The 19,107-nt window shown below is 35.9% G+C and overlaps 1 protein-coding gene across 2 annotated transcripts in view; it reads right to left on the bottom strand.

Annotated features, from left to right (window-relative positions):
• ABHD5 (abhydrolase domain containing 5, lysophosphatidic acid acyltransferase) overlaps window positions 1-19,107 on the bottom strand; it is a 51,145-nt gene that overhangs the window by 12,376 nt on the left and 19,662 nt on the right. The window contains exons 2-6 of one of the 2 annotated variants that reach the window (XR_011556968.1): window positions 10,987-11,072; window positions 10,154-10,526; window positions 5,171-5,325; window positions 4,297-4,408; window positions 1,729-1,763 (exon numbers count right to left, since the gene is read on the bottom strand). Coding sequence is in view for 1 of the 2 variants with exons in the window: in XM_070729662.1 (XP_070585763.1) it covers window positions 4,297-4,408; window positions 5,171-5,325; window positions 10,154-10,526; window positions 10,987-11,072 (726 nt within the window). In the remaining variant the exon portion in view is untranslated. The remainder of the gene's footprint in view (window positions 1-1,728; window positions 1,764-4,296; window positions 4,409-5,170; window positions 5,326-10,153; window positions 10,527-10,986; window positions 11,073-19,107) is intronic. The other variant, XM_070729662.1, reaches the window with a different exon arrangement.

The raw sequence follows: 19,107 nt of genomic DNA on the forward strand, positions 1-19,107 counted from the left end.
ATATATATTGTCTCTGTCATATCCCCATTGATCATAATTTTTGCTGATTGTGATGAATATATTGCTTCAATGATTTTGGCAAATTTGTCACCAAATTGCATACATTTTAGGTGTATTGTAAAAAAATTTCCAATCCAAATTGTCAAATGCATTTTGAGGATCTATAAACATTAAAGCCAATTATTTATCTGAATGAACTTCATAGTATTCTAGTACATTCATGACTATTCTTGTATTACAGTATTACAAATTTGTCATTTTGGCAGACAAACCATTTTGGTCCAAATGAATCATTTGGTTTAATATTGTTTTTAATCTTTCTGCCATAATTGTATAAATATTTTATAATCCAAATTCAAAAGTGAAATTGTTCTGTAATTTTTGATTGAGCAATTATCCAAATCTTCCTTAGATATTAGAGTTATATATGCTTCAACCAATGATTTTGGCATTTTAGCATATTCTAATAATGGATAACATACTTCTAGAATTTTTTCTTCCATTTCCATCCAGAATTTTTTTTGTATATCTCCACTGGCAGCCAATCTGGAACTGGCATTTTGCTATTTTTCTGGGGGGGTTTATGATCTCTTTTAACTCCCTTAAGGTTATTTTGCAAGATTGGCAATTTTTCATTATTTGTTGATTTTCTCTCTTCTGAAGAGCATTTTGAAGAAATTCTGGATGATAATCTTTTTTCCTTCAATACTATGTTGCAGTTTTCCATCTTCATCTTTGAGCTGTTGGATATTTCTTTTGCTTTTTCTTTCCTTAATTTATGGCCAACCATTTCCCATGTTTATTTGCATACTCGAAGTAATTTTGTTTCATAATTTTAATGTTATTACTTAGTTCTTTCTGGGTAGCCAATTTAATCTTGTCTAATTAAATCTTTCTTCTTTATTGTTTTTTGTTTAATGGTTCTTTCTGCATTAGCGATTCCTGTTCTTTGAGTTTTGTGCTCAGGATTTCCAATATTTTCTTTATTTGTCCTTGCTGTATATGCAATTGTCAATCCTCTTAGATAAGCTTTCATTGTATCCTTTGTATTTTCTTTTGGGGGAAAAAGCTAATTCTTTTTCTATCCTATATATATATGCTTTTATATACACTTTGATTAATGTATATATATTTTGATTAAGTCACTACCTGACCGTTTTTCTTCCTTTCCATTTTATTTTGACTGAGTTATGGTCAGCCCATTTATTAGATATTTATAATATCTATTGTTTCTAGTTCTATTTCAGTGTAAACTGTAAGTATTTAGTAGATAGGAAGACTCTATCACCAAGCTGGTATTCTTTGGGTCTGACTTGTTTCTTGTCAGCCTGTTTCTTATGGGCCTGATGAGCGTCATTGAGGGCTTTGCAAGTCACCGGCCATATCAACTGGAGCTGTTCAATCCACTCCTTCAATGAAGGGATCTGAGGTTTCTCCTGTGGCAATTTAGGGATGGGTACAAAATCTTTAATTTAATTTAATGTAATGTAATTGACTTCTATGCCGCCAATCCCAAAGGAATTCTTTTATTTATTTTATTTTTATTTATTTATTTTGTCCAATACACAATACATATAGTAGAGAATAGACATGAGGTAATATATATAAAGAAAAATATAAAAATAGAGGAAAAGATATATGAAAGGAAGAAAATATATATGATATATGAGATAAAGGAAAGACAATTGGACAGGGGACGAAAGGCACTTATGTACACCCCTTACTGACCTTTTAGGAACCTGGAGAGGTCAATCGTACATAGTCTAAGGGAGAAATGTTGGGGGTTAGGGGTTGACACTATTGAGTCTGGTAATGAGTTCCACACTTCGACAACTCGATTGTTAAAGTCATATTTTTTACAGTCAAGTTTGTAGCAGTTAATATTAAGTTTGAATCTATTGCGTGCTCTTGTGTTGTGGTTGAAGCTGAAGTAGTCATTGACAGGTAGAACGTTGCAGCATATGATCTTGTGGGCAATACTTAAATCATGTTTTAGGCGTCGCAGTTCTAAGCTTTCTAAACCCAGGATTGTTAGTCTATTTTCGTAGGGTATTCTGTTTCGAGTGGAGGAGTGAAGAGGTCTTCTGGTGAAATATCTTTGGACGTTTTCAAGGGTTTTGATGTCCGAGATGTGGTATGGGTTCCAGACAGATGGCCACAGACAATCCTGAAAGGGGTAAATCCCATGCTACTATGGACTGAATTGTTTATAGACCACCTCAGTGAATGGCGGTAAGTCAGTCCAATTATCTTGTTGGTAGTTTACATAACAACTGAGGTACTGTTCTAGGACCGATTTTGTGCTCTCAACAGCCCCATTTGTCTGGGGGTGATGGGCAGAGCTTAATTCCCGAGCAGAGCCTAATAGGGTCAGGAACTCTTTCCAAAAAGCAGAAGTGAATTGTACCCCCTGATGGAGACATGTTGAATAAATAGTTCATTATGTTTATAAATAGTTTCATTATGGTTGAGGCCATACTAGTCATTTGTAATAGTTTGAAAAAGTTGTTTCACTTTATCCTATGATGAATATGTCATAAAGATTTAAATATACAGTAATACCTCGTCTTACGAACTTAATTGGTTCCCGGAGGTTCGTAAGGCTAAAAGTTCGTAAGACGAAACATTGTTTCCCATAGGAAACAATGTAAAATGAATTAATCCGTACAAGGAAAAAAAATGCAAAGAAACGCCGCCGCCAGGCTTGTCACCTTTTGAAACAGCCGGGCGCTTCTCAGCATTCTCAAAATGCCGAACCCGGAAGTTCGGCAAAAGGTTCGGGAGGACGCCGAGAAGCCCCCCAGCTGTTTCGAAACGTGGCCGGCCAGGAAGGACGTCTTTGTGATGTCAAAGCTCTGCCCATGGAATTTCCTATTGGGATTCCCCACCTCCTTTCCAGCCTCCCGACCGACCCGACAGCTCCGCGGCTCTTTTGAAAAGCTAACAGCTGGGTGGTGGGACTTCTCAGTGTCCTCCTGAACCTGAACGCCGAACTTTTGCCGAACTTCCGGGTTCGGCGTTCGGCGTTCGGGCGGCAGGTTCATAAGATGGAAAAAGTTCGGAAGAAGAGGCAAAAAATTTCCAAATCCTGGGTTCGTATCTCGGATTGTTCGTATGGCGAGGGGTTCGTATCACGAGATACCACTGTATATCTAATTAAGTAATATATGTTAATAGATAAATTTATATCACTAAATCACCAATAATCTGTGTAGCCCTAATAATATGTATATTATATTATAGCATATAATCTATATTCACAATACTTAATTTTTGACCTATTCAACAATTTAACCATCAATCAATAGCCACAATCCACCTTACACAATCATACTCTTAATATCATCAGCTATTGATATTATAAAATTAGTCTTCCCTTTAGTAATTATAAAATAATAATTTTTAAGTTTAGTATCCAACCATTTCGTCCATAGATTTACATTCCCTCTGGTTTTGTCTTATTTTGTTTTGTTCACAAGCTTCAAGTATATTTCCTTCTCACGATGTTGCCTTTCTGTTTTGCACTGTCATCCAACCTCCTTCCTTCAATCTCCACCTTTCACTGTCTTTCTGTCACATGTCCTTCTACTGTCCTTCTTCAAACCTACTCTCCAAAGTCCCCTTTCTTTTCCTCTTCTTCTTTCTCTCTCTTTCACTGTCTACACACTTTCTCAGTCCCTTCTCACACTTCCTTTTCTCTAATCATCAAATTTTACTTTATCTTCTCCTTTCTCACTATGATTTATCACTGCTTTTCTAATCAGTTCGGAATCTCATTTTCACTTATCTTTTCCAATTTAATTTTTTTCCATCAACACAGAGAACTTTTTACTTTCTGATTCTCTTTGCAATCGATACATGTCACTGCTTTCTCACTTTTTTTGTTTCCACTCACACAAGCGGACTGTCTTCGGATTGACCATTAACTGGCAGATTTCTTTAATGTCTGATCTGAGGGAAGCTCTCATTCCTCCAGGAGATCACCCTTCTCCCTTGGTGCTCTGAAGTCTCCCCTCTCCACTGGTGCCCTCTTCAAGTGCCGACCTCGTCTAAAATGGCCACAGAAATGTGGAAAATCATGCAACCAGAACAGAGCCCAGTCGCCTTGTTTGCACTGGCATAAAATCACCGCTGGAAGTCCTATATTTATCTTTTCTTTAAGGATGATAATTTTGCAAATGATAATCTTCCTATCTTGAAGACTATTTGTATATTGTTTTGATTATTTAAAGATCAATGATTTAGAGAATAATTAATATTAAGTTAATATAAAGATTTTTAAAATCTTACACTTACCTTGGTGACTGCACATTACAGTGATAGATATATTCAGTGACTGTATCATCATCAAACATAGATGAATACTTTCTTTTAAAGTCTGGCCTTATACGTTGTACCAGGCTCAAGCCTATCATATATCAAAAATCAAAAATTTAATACTTTTAATAGCAGACAAAGGAGGGACATTTCAAACTCTGCAGAACTTAACAATTCTTTTTTTCATGCTCTGAAATATAATGCCTGATGCTGTCATGATCATATGGGAATTCAAATGGGAATTATAGAAACTATTGTTTTATTTAAATACAATTTACCTGACAAATAATTACAATTGCCTAGAGTTGTAACAATCCTGATTCGACAAGTTACATTTCTTATCTCTATTGACAAGCCAAGCCATGAATAGCATAAATAAAATAAATTATGCTGTTATACTAGAATAATATCTAAGAAGTTATGACGTACTATAATAATTATACCTATAAACATTTTCTATTTGGTCCTAAGCATCTAAACAAATTATAAACTCTTTAGTATAAATTTACATTTAAAATGTAAAACTTCAGAAGAAAGAGAAAATAAATGCTAAACAAGACTTTTTTGCCATAATCATCTTTGCCAATAAATACCTAAAGCAACTGGTTCATAAAATTACTGTACTGCATCTGGCAGAGCATTTATATTCTCCTGCAGGAGCCTGCTGTCTTCCTATGCCATATGCAAGGGAAGATCTAAGTGTATCACTCTTTTTCAATCGCTTTGCTTAATGGGATTCCACATTCTAACCTAACCAGGTGAGTGCTTAAATACATAGATAACCTAAAGCTACTGCTATTTGAAAATTGATGTCTTTGACAGTACAATCAAAATAAGCTAGGTTAGCACTCACCAAAAGGTCCAGCTATTCTGAGACCAGCCAATGGATTAAATGGACTCAAAATAGCTCCAAGTGCTTTGATCCATATTGGAATAGTCCTCTCATGCTCAGCATTGGAAGGCCTTTCTGGAAAACCCCATGGCTCCACTAATAGAAGATGCTTTACTCTGCAGAGATAAAAGTTAAGAAATTTTGTCAGTAAGGAAATCATTTGAGCAGTGCAAATCTTATTTCATAATCAACTTTAATCTCTTGGTATTAACCCAGGGAATAGATTTAAATAGAATAAGAATATACATTTTTTAATTTCAAAATTCAGTTAGAGAATTATTAACCACTTTGAATGGATATGCTGGCTCTGTCCTCTCTCTATCCACATAATCATCTGAAAGCGATTTGTCCTCATATTTAATTGGTAGCCATTCACACGATCTCGGATTTTCCTGAATTATTTAATGACTGTACTCAATCCAAACAAAAATGGAACTGAGTTCAGATTAATTATTTATCCAGACAGCTGTACACCTACAAAGGATTTATGATAGTATACAATATATAACAATATATATAGACAATTACAGTGAATTGAATTGAAACTAGGAAGGACAATTCCATCAGAAGAAATCTTTTTTTTTCACCTGTACTCTCTGAGGCTTAGTCTAGTGCAGTGTTTCCCAACATTGGCAACTTGAAGATATTTGGACTTCAACTCCCAGAATTCCCCAGCCAGCAAATGCTGGCTGGGGAATTCTGGGAGTTGAAGTCCAAATATCTTCAAGTTGCCAAGGTTGGGGAACACTGGTCTAGTGACAGCAGCATAACTGATGGAAGATAAATATTTGGCTCATTTCTTTTGCTCTTTTTTAAATTATGGTTTAAATATACAAAACAGTTACATTGGATCCCATGGAGGCCTACATCACAATTCTTGTGAGATTAAACACTAAGGGGGAAGGGAGCCCTACTAGTACAAAATGAAGTTTTTCTGTTACATTTAGTGTCGCAATCTAGAAATAAATTGAGCCTTGGGGGAAGAACATGCGGACAAAGATCATCCATCTATTTAAATCATGTTTCATGTTCACCAGAGCCCTCAGTGGAGATAAAACAAATTGGAATCAGAAATACTGTAAATGCTCCTCCAACGAATACTGGACATAGAAAAGGAAGAGAGAGGAGACATGGGCCTTTTGCACACTATTATGATTTAATTTTACAAACAAAAAGATCAATAACTATATCACTGGTTTCCCAAATGGCCAAGGTTGCATTAGATTATCTCTATCCTCCAACCCTCACATCATGACGAATCACAATCATCTGGGTTTTTTGGTTCCAACTTCACTACATAAACTTAGATACTACAGCTTGCAAATTGTGCTTTATTTATTTAGAATAGGATGAATGTATACTGTAACTTTGTTGCCATAATTCGTCTACAATGTAATGGAGTTATGAATCTAATCTCTATATTTTCACTGAAGCTGCATAACTATCAAGTCATATATCAGTATGATCCATTTAAAAAAACACTGCCTAATCATTTACATTCCAATGTATCTCAATAGCTATCTAAACTCTATCTCTGCAGCATTTCATCAAAACATGAACTGATACAATGTAGCATTTTAGATGGTGTTGGATTGCAATCTTTATAATATCTTATAATTGACAATTCTGACTAGCATTGAGGAATTCTGAAGTTCAGTAATATCTGGGGAACTATCCTTTGCTCATCCTTGAAAAAAAAAATCTTTAGATATAGGGCAGGGGTGCTTAGATCTGTTCCATGGGGCCGTCTGGAAACAGATAAAACCTGGCTCGCAGTGCCTCTGCCAGTGAAAATGGAGCTGTGTGCCCTCCCCCGAGCTCTGTTTTTGCTGGGAGAAGGCTGCAGGAGACTGTCACGGCTGAATATGCATCCTGGGGAGGGCATGCGTGGCCCTCCCAAGCTCCATTTTTGCTGGCAGAGGGTTAAGAAAATAAACTAAAAGCAAAACAAAAGGAGGAATATTTCCCCTTTTGCATTTGAGCATCCAAGATGGGACAAGTAAGGATAAAGTGAAAGACAAAGAAAAAGAACGAAAGATCGGAAGAGAGAAAGGAAGGATGGAAAAACAAGGAAAGAGGGAAAGGAAGAAGAAAGGAGAATGAAGAGGGAGGGAGGATTTATAATGAGAGGGAGGGTCTGAGGGGGGTCCTGCCTTGGCCACCACAGGTTCCCCCAACATGAGTCACATTGAGCTGGGCACGTCCATCATAGCCATGCGCACTCCAGCCCCCCAAAGTCAAACAGAGCCCATATGAAATAGTTTCATTATTCTAATAATAATATCCTAATAATTATAATTATATAATTATAATTATAGTTGTTTTGTTGTTATTGTTATTATTAAAATCCAGAGTCCTTTTGGGGTTGGGCAGCATATAAGTGTTTAATTAAATAAATAATTATCCTAATGAAATAGTGTTTCATTATCCTAATGAAATAAGATTTTATTCAGACCAGAACCCTCAATGAAATAGAGTTTGACACCCTTGACACAGGACACTATTCATCTCTCTTATGATCATCTAGTTGCAAAGTTTCATGGGATTCCAATCTTGTTTGTCATTATCTCCCTCAAAAATTGAAAAGGGATGAACCATGGTTCTCTACAACCTAGTAGTAATTAACGTTAAGGAAAATTCCAACTTTGAGATTATACAAATACTGTAGAGCAAACTTCCACCTCGAACTGCAAAATGGACATATCTTACTTCTGTATTCACTAGGTTCTGAATTGTCATGTGGAGATAAGTAAGCCACTATGCTCTGCCTCATAGTTTCAGTTGAAGCAAGGTAGTGAACTCTCTGTTCAATGCTTTTGTATCTTTTCTTACAATATTGGATTGAGAAGTATAATGTCCAGTATATAACCTTTAGAGATTTTGGGAAGATATATAAAGTATTTAAGAACAAGAGCTTGAGTGAGGAAAAGTGCCAATTGCTTGGTCAATAAGCCAGCAACATTTATCTATTAAATTTCTTTTTCAACAATTCAACTCATTTGAATTGTTTTGAAGTGTTTTCCGTGTATAAGATGCACAAGAGTGTATAAGACACAGTTTTGGGGAAGGAAAACAAGGAAAAAAGGTCTCTGCCTCTCAGCCAAAAGCAAACAATACAGATGATATACATTATTTGCTGAGTATTTCTGTGCATGTGTGCTGGAAAAATGTACATTATGGCAGTATATTAATGAAAGAAAGTTTTCTTAAATGTGGTCACACTAACTCCTCCCAATTATCTAAATAGATCTACTCCAAACATGACTAACTTAGAGTTTAACTCAGCTGCCTTATCTTAATATTAAAACAGGACACTGTTACATTTTAGACTATATTTTATAGATCTTTAAAATTGATGTGGCTTTCTGGAAGTATTCTCTGCTATTTAAAAAAAGATACAATAGCACTGTGCCTCTTCAGATCAAGTATTTATTTTAAAAAGCTTCTTCATTTTGTTATCTAAAATAATAAGAAAGCAGTCTTTAAAAAATAAGTCTAATAATTTGAACATTCTATAGACATTTATAGCTATTAACTTACCTCCTTGAGGTTTCAGCAGTCCAACATTGCCACCTCCCAACAATTGGTCTCCTTGCAGCTAGTTTCACTTTCAGTTCTAGCATGTAGCCTGCCTGTGCTGAATCAGCTGTGTGTCGGGAGGCTGATAATCACTTGCTTATGCTAATCAGGTTCTGTACTGTTTGTTGCAAGGAGATAAATTGCTGGGAGGCAAAGGGGTGGCTGGGCGGGGCTACATGCAGTGTATAAGACACACCCAAATTTCCACCCTCTTTTGAGGAGGGGGGGGGTAAAAAGGTGCGCCTTATAGTACAAAAACATGGTACCTCTATAATTCCACACTCTAATTCTTTATGATTATCAACATTTAAATGTTTACATAGTTGAATAGATGCATTTTCCCTTAAAATATGATAAATATAAAACATTTATCACTTCTCACTTTAATTTCAAAATAATTGTTTATGTACTACAATCAGAATTACTAGGAAATACAATTTCAATCACACCCAATACAGTAATTCTATTCTTGTTTTTTAGATAATAATGCCAAGCTAAACTTTCTTCTGTAGTTCAGTGAAAAAATATATAACTTACATATAAAAATTCTAAAATTCAACTTCTTGCATCTCTAGGATAAATACTATATTAGACTATTGATTTTTTATACTTGATAAATTATTTCTACTTTTGTATTAACTATAATAGTTATGCCATAAGTTATATTTAAAAAAATGAAAGTGAAAATTTTTTCTAATGCAAATACTATATAGTTTATCTTTTCACTGTAGTATACCATTTCTTCATTACTCATTATTTTTAGTAATTATTTGCCATTTCTTCCCACATTCCCTCCTCCCTTCCAAGGTTTTTGTTCTATAAATATTCTGAAATCAAGCTCATGAATATGACACACAAGGGACAATATTTTGTGGTCCCTTAATGTCCTCCATGCATTAGATATTTAAAAGCAACACCAAAAAGAAGTTCTAAACAAATACATTCAAAATATAACATGGAAGTCAAGTGCAATAAAGAATACTATATTTAAAACTATTAATTCGATTTTTCAATTGTATTTGAAGCTAAGCAGAAAATCTAGCTGTTTGGCTCCAGATTGTACACATATTGTATCATAATTTTTTGCCAACATATCACGATATAGAAATGATTTTCCTTTATTGCTTGTAAGTTTTGTGTAATGGTTAAAGTATCAGGCTAGAAACTAGGAGACTATACGCTCTAGACTTGTTTAGACACAAAGCCAACTGGGTAAATTTTAGGTAATTGTTTTCTGTAAGCCTGAGGAAAGAGGCAGTGGCAAACCACTTCTCAAAAATCTTTCAAAGAAAACTGCAAGGATTTTTCCAGCTAGTCCATGAGAATCTGATAGAACTGAACAAAACAAAAAAATATTTCATATACCTTGATGGGTATTTCAGTGAGTAAGCAGCTGCCAGGAAGCCACCCAAGTTGTGTCCAAGTAAAATCATTCTATCCAATCCTATTTTCCATCTCCATTCTTCAATAGACTCTACAAATTGATTTTCTGCCACCTCTGCATCAGTGTCAAACTGGGGTCTACTACTGCGACCAAATCCCAAGAAATCAAATGCATATACAGTCCTATTTTCACAAAGATCTTCAAAGTTGAGAGCCCAAAGTCCAACACCACCTCCAAACCCATGAAGAAGAACAACTGGAGTTTTCTGTGAAAGGTTCTGAGAGAATACAAGCGTCCATATTTTATTTCCATTGGATAGGTATACATATTGTTTACTGTAGGTACTTGTAATACCTGAAGAAAGAAATACAAGGCTTATTATTCAATCTGTACTGAAATAATTCTACAAACACAATGAACACATTTTGATATCAGATCCACTGAGAAAACTCTCACTTTCATTATTGTACCTTATAATACAGTCCAAAATGATTTATGAAATAAGAAAACAAAACTTCATTATAATGATTATTTACTTACATTATTCTCCAATTTTCACCTGTGCTACTTGTTTGAACCTTCCAGTCTCTGAAGTACAACAAATTATGGTCATGTTATATTCCATATACTAGTTGTCCAATTAAAATCCAATATTCTTTTATATGTGGGACCAGACGCTCTATTGCACCAAAGCCTATTCTTTAATTATTAGTGTTATTCCAACTTTTTTCTCCATTAAAAAAGTGTGGGGGAAAGAGAAAATAATAAAACCTGGGATTGATCTGCTGGAGATTTCTTACCACAAAGTGCTTACATTTCAAAATTTTCTCTTCAGCATCTTTAAGATGTACAAGTGATGTAGGGCACCATGCAGGGAGCCAGCTAGATAGCCATCCTGACCTAGATGGAATAGAGTTTAGAATGATTTAAATAATATGTTATTATTATAATTATTCAGAGAGCAAGTGAATAAACTTCTTTGATTAGACATTGGAGATAATAATTACTTGATATGAGGTAATATTGCATTTAATACTGTATTTCCAATCCAATCAACAAAATATTTGCCATTCTGTAAAAAATTGCTGATGCTCAAAATCACTGTGGTCATCCTAACTTTGATCAGTCAATGTGATTTATTTTTAAATATATAAATGTAATTTTATTACAAAATAAATGGATACTCTGAATTATTTCTTAAGAAAAAGTACATTTTTTTCCTTAAGAAAAAATACAGATCTAATTAATGTAACTTGTAGGTATACTATATATTATATACTATAATATTTGATTGAGATCCCAGATTTATTATTGTTAATGCTAACTTTTTGAAAAAGGAAAAATAAAACCATTAAGGTGCTATTTTCTACATAAATAGTATCTTGTATGTGCATTGGAGGCCAAAAAGGACACATTTATGGCTAAGTGGACTTTGTTTTTTTTGTTCCAACACACTGCTTTTACTGCATCCAGCATTGCTTTGAATTTTCTTTGTGTGATTAAATGTTGTTACTTCTATTACATTAAATGATAATGACCTTGACTCCAATTGGAATGTAGTGTTGGCTGACAATGAGTCAGTTGAGATGACAGGGGCCCGGCCCTGTCCATCTGTATGGGAGGAGTTTGACCTGCTAACACCTGATGAAGTTGACAAGGCCTTGGGAGTGAGTTCCGCCACCTGTTTATTGGACCCGTATCCCTCCTGGCTGGTTTCGGTCAGCAGGGAGGTGACTGGGTCCAGGAGATTACCAATGCTTCGTTGGTGGAAGGGTCCTTTCCAGCTCCATATAAGGAGGCACTCATGCGCCCCCTTCTCAAGAAGCCTTCCCTGGATCCTGCTGCATTTAATAACTATTGTCCTGTCTCCAACCTTCCCTTTATGGGGAAGGTTGTTGAAAACATGGTGTCGCTCCAACTCCAAAGGTCCTTGGATGAAGTCAATTATCTAGGACCTCAGCAGTCAGGATTCAGGCCCAGCTGCAGCATGGAAACTGCTTTGGTTGCACTGATGGATCTCTGGCGGGCCCGGGATAGGGGTTTATCCTCTATACTGGTGTGCCTTGACCTCTCAATGGCTTTCGATACCATCGACCATGAAATCCTTCTGCGCCAACTGGAGAGGTTTGGAGTGGGAGACACCATCTTACAGTGGTTCTCTTCCTATCCCTCTGGTCAGTCGCAGTCGGTGTTAGTGGGGGGGGGCAGAGATCAACCCCTATGTCTCACCCTTGTGGAGTTCCTCAGGGATCGTTCCTCTCCCCCCTGTTGTTCAATATGTACATAAAACTGCTGGGTGAGATCATCCGAGGGAACAGGGTGAGTTGTCATCAGTACACTGATGACACCCAGTTGTATATCTCAGTGAAGCAGAGGAAATAATTTGCCAGTGTCTGGAGGCTGTTAGTGTCCGGATGGGTGCTAACAGGCTCCACTCAAACCTGACAAGACAGAGGGGGCTGTGGGTTCTGCCTCACAAAGACACTTCCATTTTTCCGTATAACCCTGGAGGGGAACTATTCTTTTTTATTAGAAAATTTTATTTACATATATAAACAAATATTACAAAGACAACATAGACATACAAAATTAAAACTCGCAATGAAAATCGGGCGAGTGCGCGACAGGTCTGTATTATAATATTAACTATGTGCATTCTCTATGGCCTATCTTAAATAACTTGCTAACAATAAATACGAATTAATACTATTAATAATAAAATTAACAAAAAGTAAACAGAAAAAAGATATTTTGACTATTTCTGCACAATGTGTAATTTTCTCCAAAATCTGTGGAATCCCTTCATTTTTCCACATTTGTGCATAGGCTATTCTAGCTGCAGTTGTAATATGGATCACCAAATATAACTGATTTTTGTTGAGATGTTGGCGTATAATTTCTAAAAGGAAACATTTCAGGTTTTTTTCTACTTTAATACCTAATATTCCATCGAGCCAATTTCCTATTAATAAATTTGAGTCTTTTCACATTCCCACCATAGGTGGTACTACGTTCCATATGATTTTTTACATTTCCAGCAAATGGAACATTGATTTTTATCTATCTTGGATAATTTAGTGGGAGTCATATGCCATCTGTGAAACATTTTGAACCAGTTTTCCTTATATGATGTTGCTAAGGTTAATTTAAAATTCCCATTCCTCAGGTTTTATCTCTAGGTTAAAATTTAAAGTCCATTTTTCTACGTTTGCTTTTATTTTTGTCGTGTCTAATTTATTGGTTAGCAAGCAACAATAAAATTTCTTAATTAGTTTTTTGTGTGTCCCAAATAGTATTTTATCAATTTGTTTATCTTTTTCAATACCTTGCTCATTCTTATCTCTAGCCAAACTTGATTGGATCTATAGATATTCCCACCACTCTAGTTTTGTGCCTTCAATTTCTAATTCAGATCTTGTTTTTACCTCTCCATTTACCTTTACCATATCCTTATATCTTATTATTTTGCCTCCTTTACTCAGATTTGGATGTACAAAAGCTTCTAGAGATGCGTACCAGGTCGAGATCCCTTTGTAAAACAATTTTCTGATTTTTAACCATACATTTAGGAGAGCCTTTCTGATCAAGTGGTTAGTAAAATATTTGTGTATTTTTGGTCTTTTGTCCCTCTGGTAATAATACCATCCTGATTGGCGGCCATGGCCTTCTAAATTGAGTACTCTGGTGTTGTTTAATTGTATCCATTCCTGAGCCCAAACTAAAGCAGGTGCATTGTAATACTCCTTCCAATTGGGTAAAGTCAATCTACCCCCTTCCTTAGTTTCTTGTATGTATTTTAACTGGATTCTGGGTCGCTTATTTTGCCATATAAATTTGTTTATCAATCTGTTTAAAATTGCAAAATAACATTGAGTTAGTTGGATGGGAATTGTTTGAAATAAAAATAGAATTTTTGGCAAAATATTCATTTTGATCGTAGCTATCCTTCCCATGAAGGAAAGTTGTAGCTTTCCCCATTTCTCCAGATCTTCTATAATTTTTCCGTTTAATTTATCATAATTTTCCTCTTTTAGGTTTATAGTTTTGGCTGTTAGGTTAATCCCCAAATATTTTATTCTTTTTGTTGTTTGAATGTTTAATTTTGTGGTAAGACTCTCTTTTTGCTCCTCGTTCATGTTTTTAACTATCATTTTAATAATAATTTATTAGATTTGTATGCTGCCCCTCTCTGAAGACTAGGGGCGGCTCACAACATAGCAATAATGCAACACAGTACAAATCTAATGTTAAATTTTTTAAAAGTTAATTAAAAACATTAACATAACATAATCAGTATCATAAAATTATCAACTACACAATCATACACATTCAACCCAATTTATCATAATACAGGTCAGAAAAAACATGATGGATTACGCACGCGTCATAGACTTTTCTAGACAAACTGATGTGATTAATTGAATAAAGGGGAAAATCTTCCTCAAAACATCATAAATTTTTCTTGAGGATAAGCAGAGGCATAGAGCATTTACAGAAGTTCAAAGAGAATCTAAGATTTGCGTTTTTAAGGGAAGACGGATCTTCTTTCGCTATCACGAAGTGAGTACAATAAATCTTAATAAAATGGCAGAAGGGGCTGACCCTAGCCTTGGGAAAATTGAAACGAAACTGGATCAATTGCTTCAGATTGTTGGTGCTTTTGAACAAAGATTTCTGCGAGTGGAAACAACGGTGTTGGAAAATCTTTCGTTAGGTATTAAAACAGGAGCAGATGAGTCAGCTGAAAAAATTTGGAATTTAGAGCAACAAGTTAAAAGTCAGGATGAGACTTGTAAACAACTGAATTATGGGCTTGCCAATTTGGAAGACCGTCAAAGGAGAAGAAATGTATGCCTGCATGGTTTTAGACCAGATTTTGCTCCAGGCTTGAAATTAGCCAAAGAAATTCTTGGTTGGATGAAAGCACAGGGCGCCCAAGTTGTTTTTGATGACATAGTGCGCATTCATTGGGGCATTCCACGTAGGAACCGGGAGAGGCAAAGAGACAAAAGAAGTTTAAAAAAAGTAAAAGAAGGTATTATTCAAATGGATAAGGGAGGGTGGGAGGGAAATTTTTTCTCTAATTATATTAAAAAGTGGTTGCAAGTGGAGCTCAGCAGCGTAGGAGCATAATCAGTAGAAGTGCCTCATGATTGGACAAGGGTTTTTCTTGTCCTCCCCCATCCTGGTGGGGGGAGCACAGGTGGAGGCACTTTGGGGGGGGGTGATTGGGGTGAGGAAGGGGGAAATAAGTAAACCAAGAGCAAAACAAGAGGAGAAAGGGGATATTCTTGTATATTATGAGTGAGTGTACTATAATGGTTTTAAATGTGAATGGTTTGGGATCAGATTTGAAACGTTACAGAATATTGAGGATGGCTAAGCAAAACAAGGTGGATATTATGATTTGACAAAAATACATAAAAGACAGAGAGGAAGGGATAAATTGGTTAATGATAGAAATTGAAAATGGGTATATGAATCTCTAGGAAAGCAAAATAGTAGAGGTACGGCAATTCTTATTCATCAGAGGGTTCTATTTGAGGAGGTTGGAGTTCAGAAAGATAGAGAAGGAGGGGGTGGTTTGTTAAAGGAAAAATTAATCAAAAGAAATTGACATTGGTGGCGATTTATGCCCTGAATATGAAAACAAAACAATTTATAATAAATACAAAGAGGAAGTTGGATAACTTTATGGAGGGCACAATGTTTTTGGCAGGAGATTTCAATATGCAATTAACAAATGGTATCGGAAATAGCAGTATGTTACATTTAAATAGACTTAATATGGTGGATCTCAATGCAGATATACCAAATAGAGGCACTTACTATTCAGCAAGATATCATACATTTAATTGCATTGACTATATATTAATGAACAGGGTGGGTAATATACAAGCTAAAAAAGTAGATATAAAAAGTATTTGGTTGTCAGATCATGCCCCACTACTGGCAGAATTGGAAATAGGTCAGGAATGTAATCAAAGAATTTGGAGATATAATGCAGTTGTAACTTCTAGTGAACAAGATAAAGATAAATTGCAGAAAGAGTTATGTGAATATTTTAGAATTAATGATGTGGGCGATATTAAACAATCAATTGTTTGGGATGCATACAAGGCTTATATGAGGGGACAATGTATATGTATGGAAGTAGATATCAGAAAGAGGTGGAGTAGAGAAAGGGAGAGGAAGATAAGGGAAATAGATTTGATACAAGAGCAGCTGAGATTAACTAAGAGTAGGGATTAGAATACAGTGATCCCCCGATTATCGCGAGGGTTCCGTTCCAAGACCCCTCGCGATAATCGATTTCTCGCGATGTAGCGGTGTGGAAGTAAAAACACCATCTGCGCATGCGCGCCCCTTTTTCCATGGCCGCGCATGCGCAGATGGTGTTTTTACTTCCGCACCTGGGAAGACCCAGCAGCTGAGGAGCCGCCTGCCTGCCCGCTTGTCCGCCGCTTTTCCGCTTGTCCGCTGCTCTGGGAGTTGAAGACCCAGGGAAGGTTCCTTCGGCCGCCCACCAGCTGATCTGCTCGGCAGCGCAGTAGCAGCGAGGAGCCGAAGATGGGTTTTCCCCGTTGCCCACGCAAAGGGGAAACCCCATCTTCGGCTCCTCGCTGCTACTGCGCTGCCGAGCAGATCAGCTGGTGGGCGGCCGAAGGAACCTTCCCTGGGTGCCACCCGCCGCTCGAGAGCAAGAGGGGGAGAGATAGAGAAAGAGAGAGAAGGAAAGAAAGAGATGAGAGAGGGAGGAAGAGAGTGTGAGAGAGGAAGAAGCAAGATAGAGAAAGAGAGAGAGAGAGAAAGATGAGAAAGGAAGGGAGTGACATCATCGGGTGAAAAAATCGCGATATAGCGTTTCGCAAAGATCGAGATCGCGAAACTCGGGGGATCACTGTATTCTATTGAAATTGAAAAGGAAACAATTGAAGGTGTATGATGAGATCCAATGGAATAAGATGAGAATGATGATGTGACAAAAAATATTGAGCAGCGGGACAAAATCAATGCAACAAATGGCAAGATATTTGAAGAAGAGGAAAGAAAAATCATGTATATTAGCATTGAGAGACCCTAGTGGAGAGGTTAGATATAGTAAAGAGCAGCTAGAGAAGATAATGAGAAAATATTATGAGGATTTGTATAAAGAGGAGCAGATAAATATAAGAGTCAGCGTTGGGGAAATAATAAGTGAAGAAGATAAACAAATATTGAATGCACAAATTACACAAGATGAAATTGCTAGAGTAATTAAAGGGTTAAAACAAGCCAAAGCACCGGGCCCGGAGGGGTTTACAGGAGAATTTTATAAAACTTATATGAATGAATTGTTGCCGCATTTGGGGAAACTGTTTAATAATATATTGTTAACTCATGATATCCCGGCGACATGGAAGACTTCAGAGATTGTTACCATCACGAGATTGATTGATCGAGATTTAAGAGAGCCTGGGTCCTACCATCCTATTAGTTTGGCAAATCAAGATTATAAAATATTTATGAAGAGGTTGGCAAATAGACTCAAAAATATTCTACAAAAAATAATTGAAGAGGATTAATATGGATTTGTGAAGGGTAGGAAGATAAGTGAACCAATTAGAAATGTAATAAATGTGATGCACCATGCTACCGTTACTAAAAGGAAATTGGGAATTTTGAAATTAGACATTTATAAAGCTTTTGATAAAGTTAACCATAGCTATTTATACAAACTATGTAAGGAATTAAATATGGTGAACAAATTTTGTGGAATTATAAAAGAGATTTATAAAGGGAATGAAGCATATATAAGGGTGAATGGACAAAGAACACAGAGAATTAAAATACAGAATGGCACCAAGCAGGGATGTCCTTTATCTCCAATGTTATTTGTAATAGAAAGAGAGACTTTAGCTAATAAGATAAGACAAGATAATACTTGGGTAGGATATAAAATAGGGGAATTAGAAATGAAACTAAACCCATTTGCAGATGATGCAATTATACTGACCCAGACCCCAATGGAGATGATTAAAGGCATAAGAAGTATTTTGCAAGAGTTTAAACAGGAATTGGGATTGTTGGTCAGTATGGAAAAATCAGAGATTATGTGTTTAAATACAGGTCCAAGAGAGCAGATAGAAATTAGGAAAGAATCAGGGTTGTAGTTAGGATTAAAGAAAATTATATATTTGGGAATTTGGTTATTGAAAAACCCAGCAAAAATTGAGGAGGTGAATTATAGACAGATATGGAGGAAAATGTTGAAACAGACGAGGAGCTGGAAAGAGAAAAAGTTAAGGAGAATGGCTAAAATAAGAGCATTAAAATGATGATAGTTCCCAAAATGATGTACCTATTTTAGGTATTGCCAGGGGGTTTATTAGCATCCAAGTTTAGAGAGTGGGATAAAAACCTTAACTATTGGGTTGAAGAAGATAAGAGACTGAGAATAAGGAAAAAGTGGTTAATAGCAAATGAAAAAGAGAGTGGATGGAGAATTCCTTGTTTGCAGTTGTATAGAGAAGCATTTCAAATTGAAAGATTAATGGAGCTGAAATTATTCGAAAATAAATGGGTGAAATTGGAAAAAGAGATTAATGGGATGAAGAATAGAGAATTAATTTTCATAAGGTGGAATAGGAGCAACTTAGATAAATTAATAGGTCCTATGAAAGGGACTATGAAAATTTGGAAATAATGGCAGGGGAAAATAAGATTATACAAATCAAAACTGTCATCGTTATATGTAATAAATAGAGATAATTAAACAAATCTAAATAGGGTTATAGGAGAGTTGAAGGGAAGAGAGATAATTAAGATAGAACAGTTATATGAGAAGGATGGGAGGCCAAGTAGAAATCGTATAGAATGGTGGTTGGGTAAGGGAGGATGGCTACAAACAAATGCAATATGTAAATATCTGAATGAAAGGGAGAATAAAGAAGCA

This window comes from Erythrolamprus reginae, chromosome Z, assembly GCF_031021105.1.
Source record: "Erythrolamprus reginae isolate rEryReg1 chromosome Z, rEryReg1.hap1, whole genome shotgun sequence".
NCBI lineage: Eukaryota > Metazoa > Chordata > Lepidosauria > Squamata > Dipsadidae > Erythrolamprus > Erythrolamprus reginae.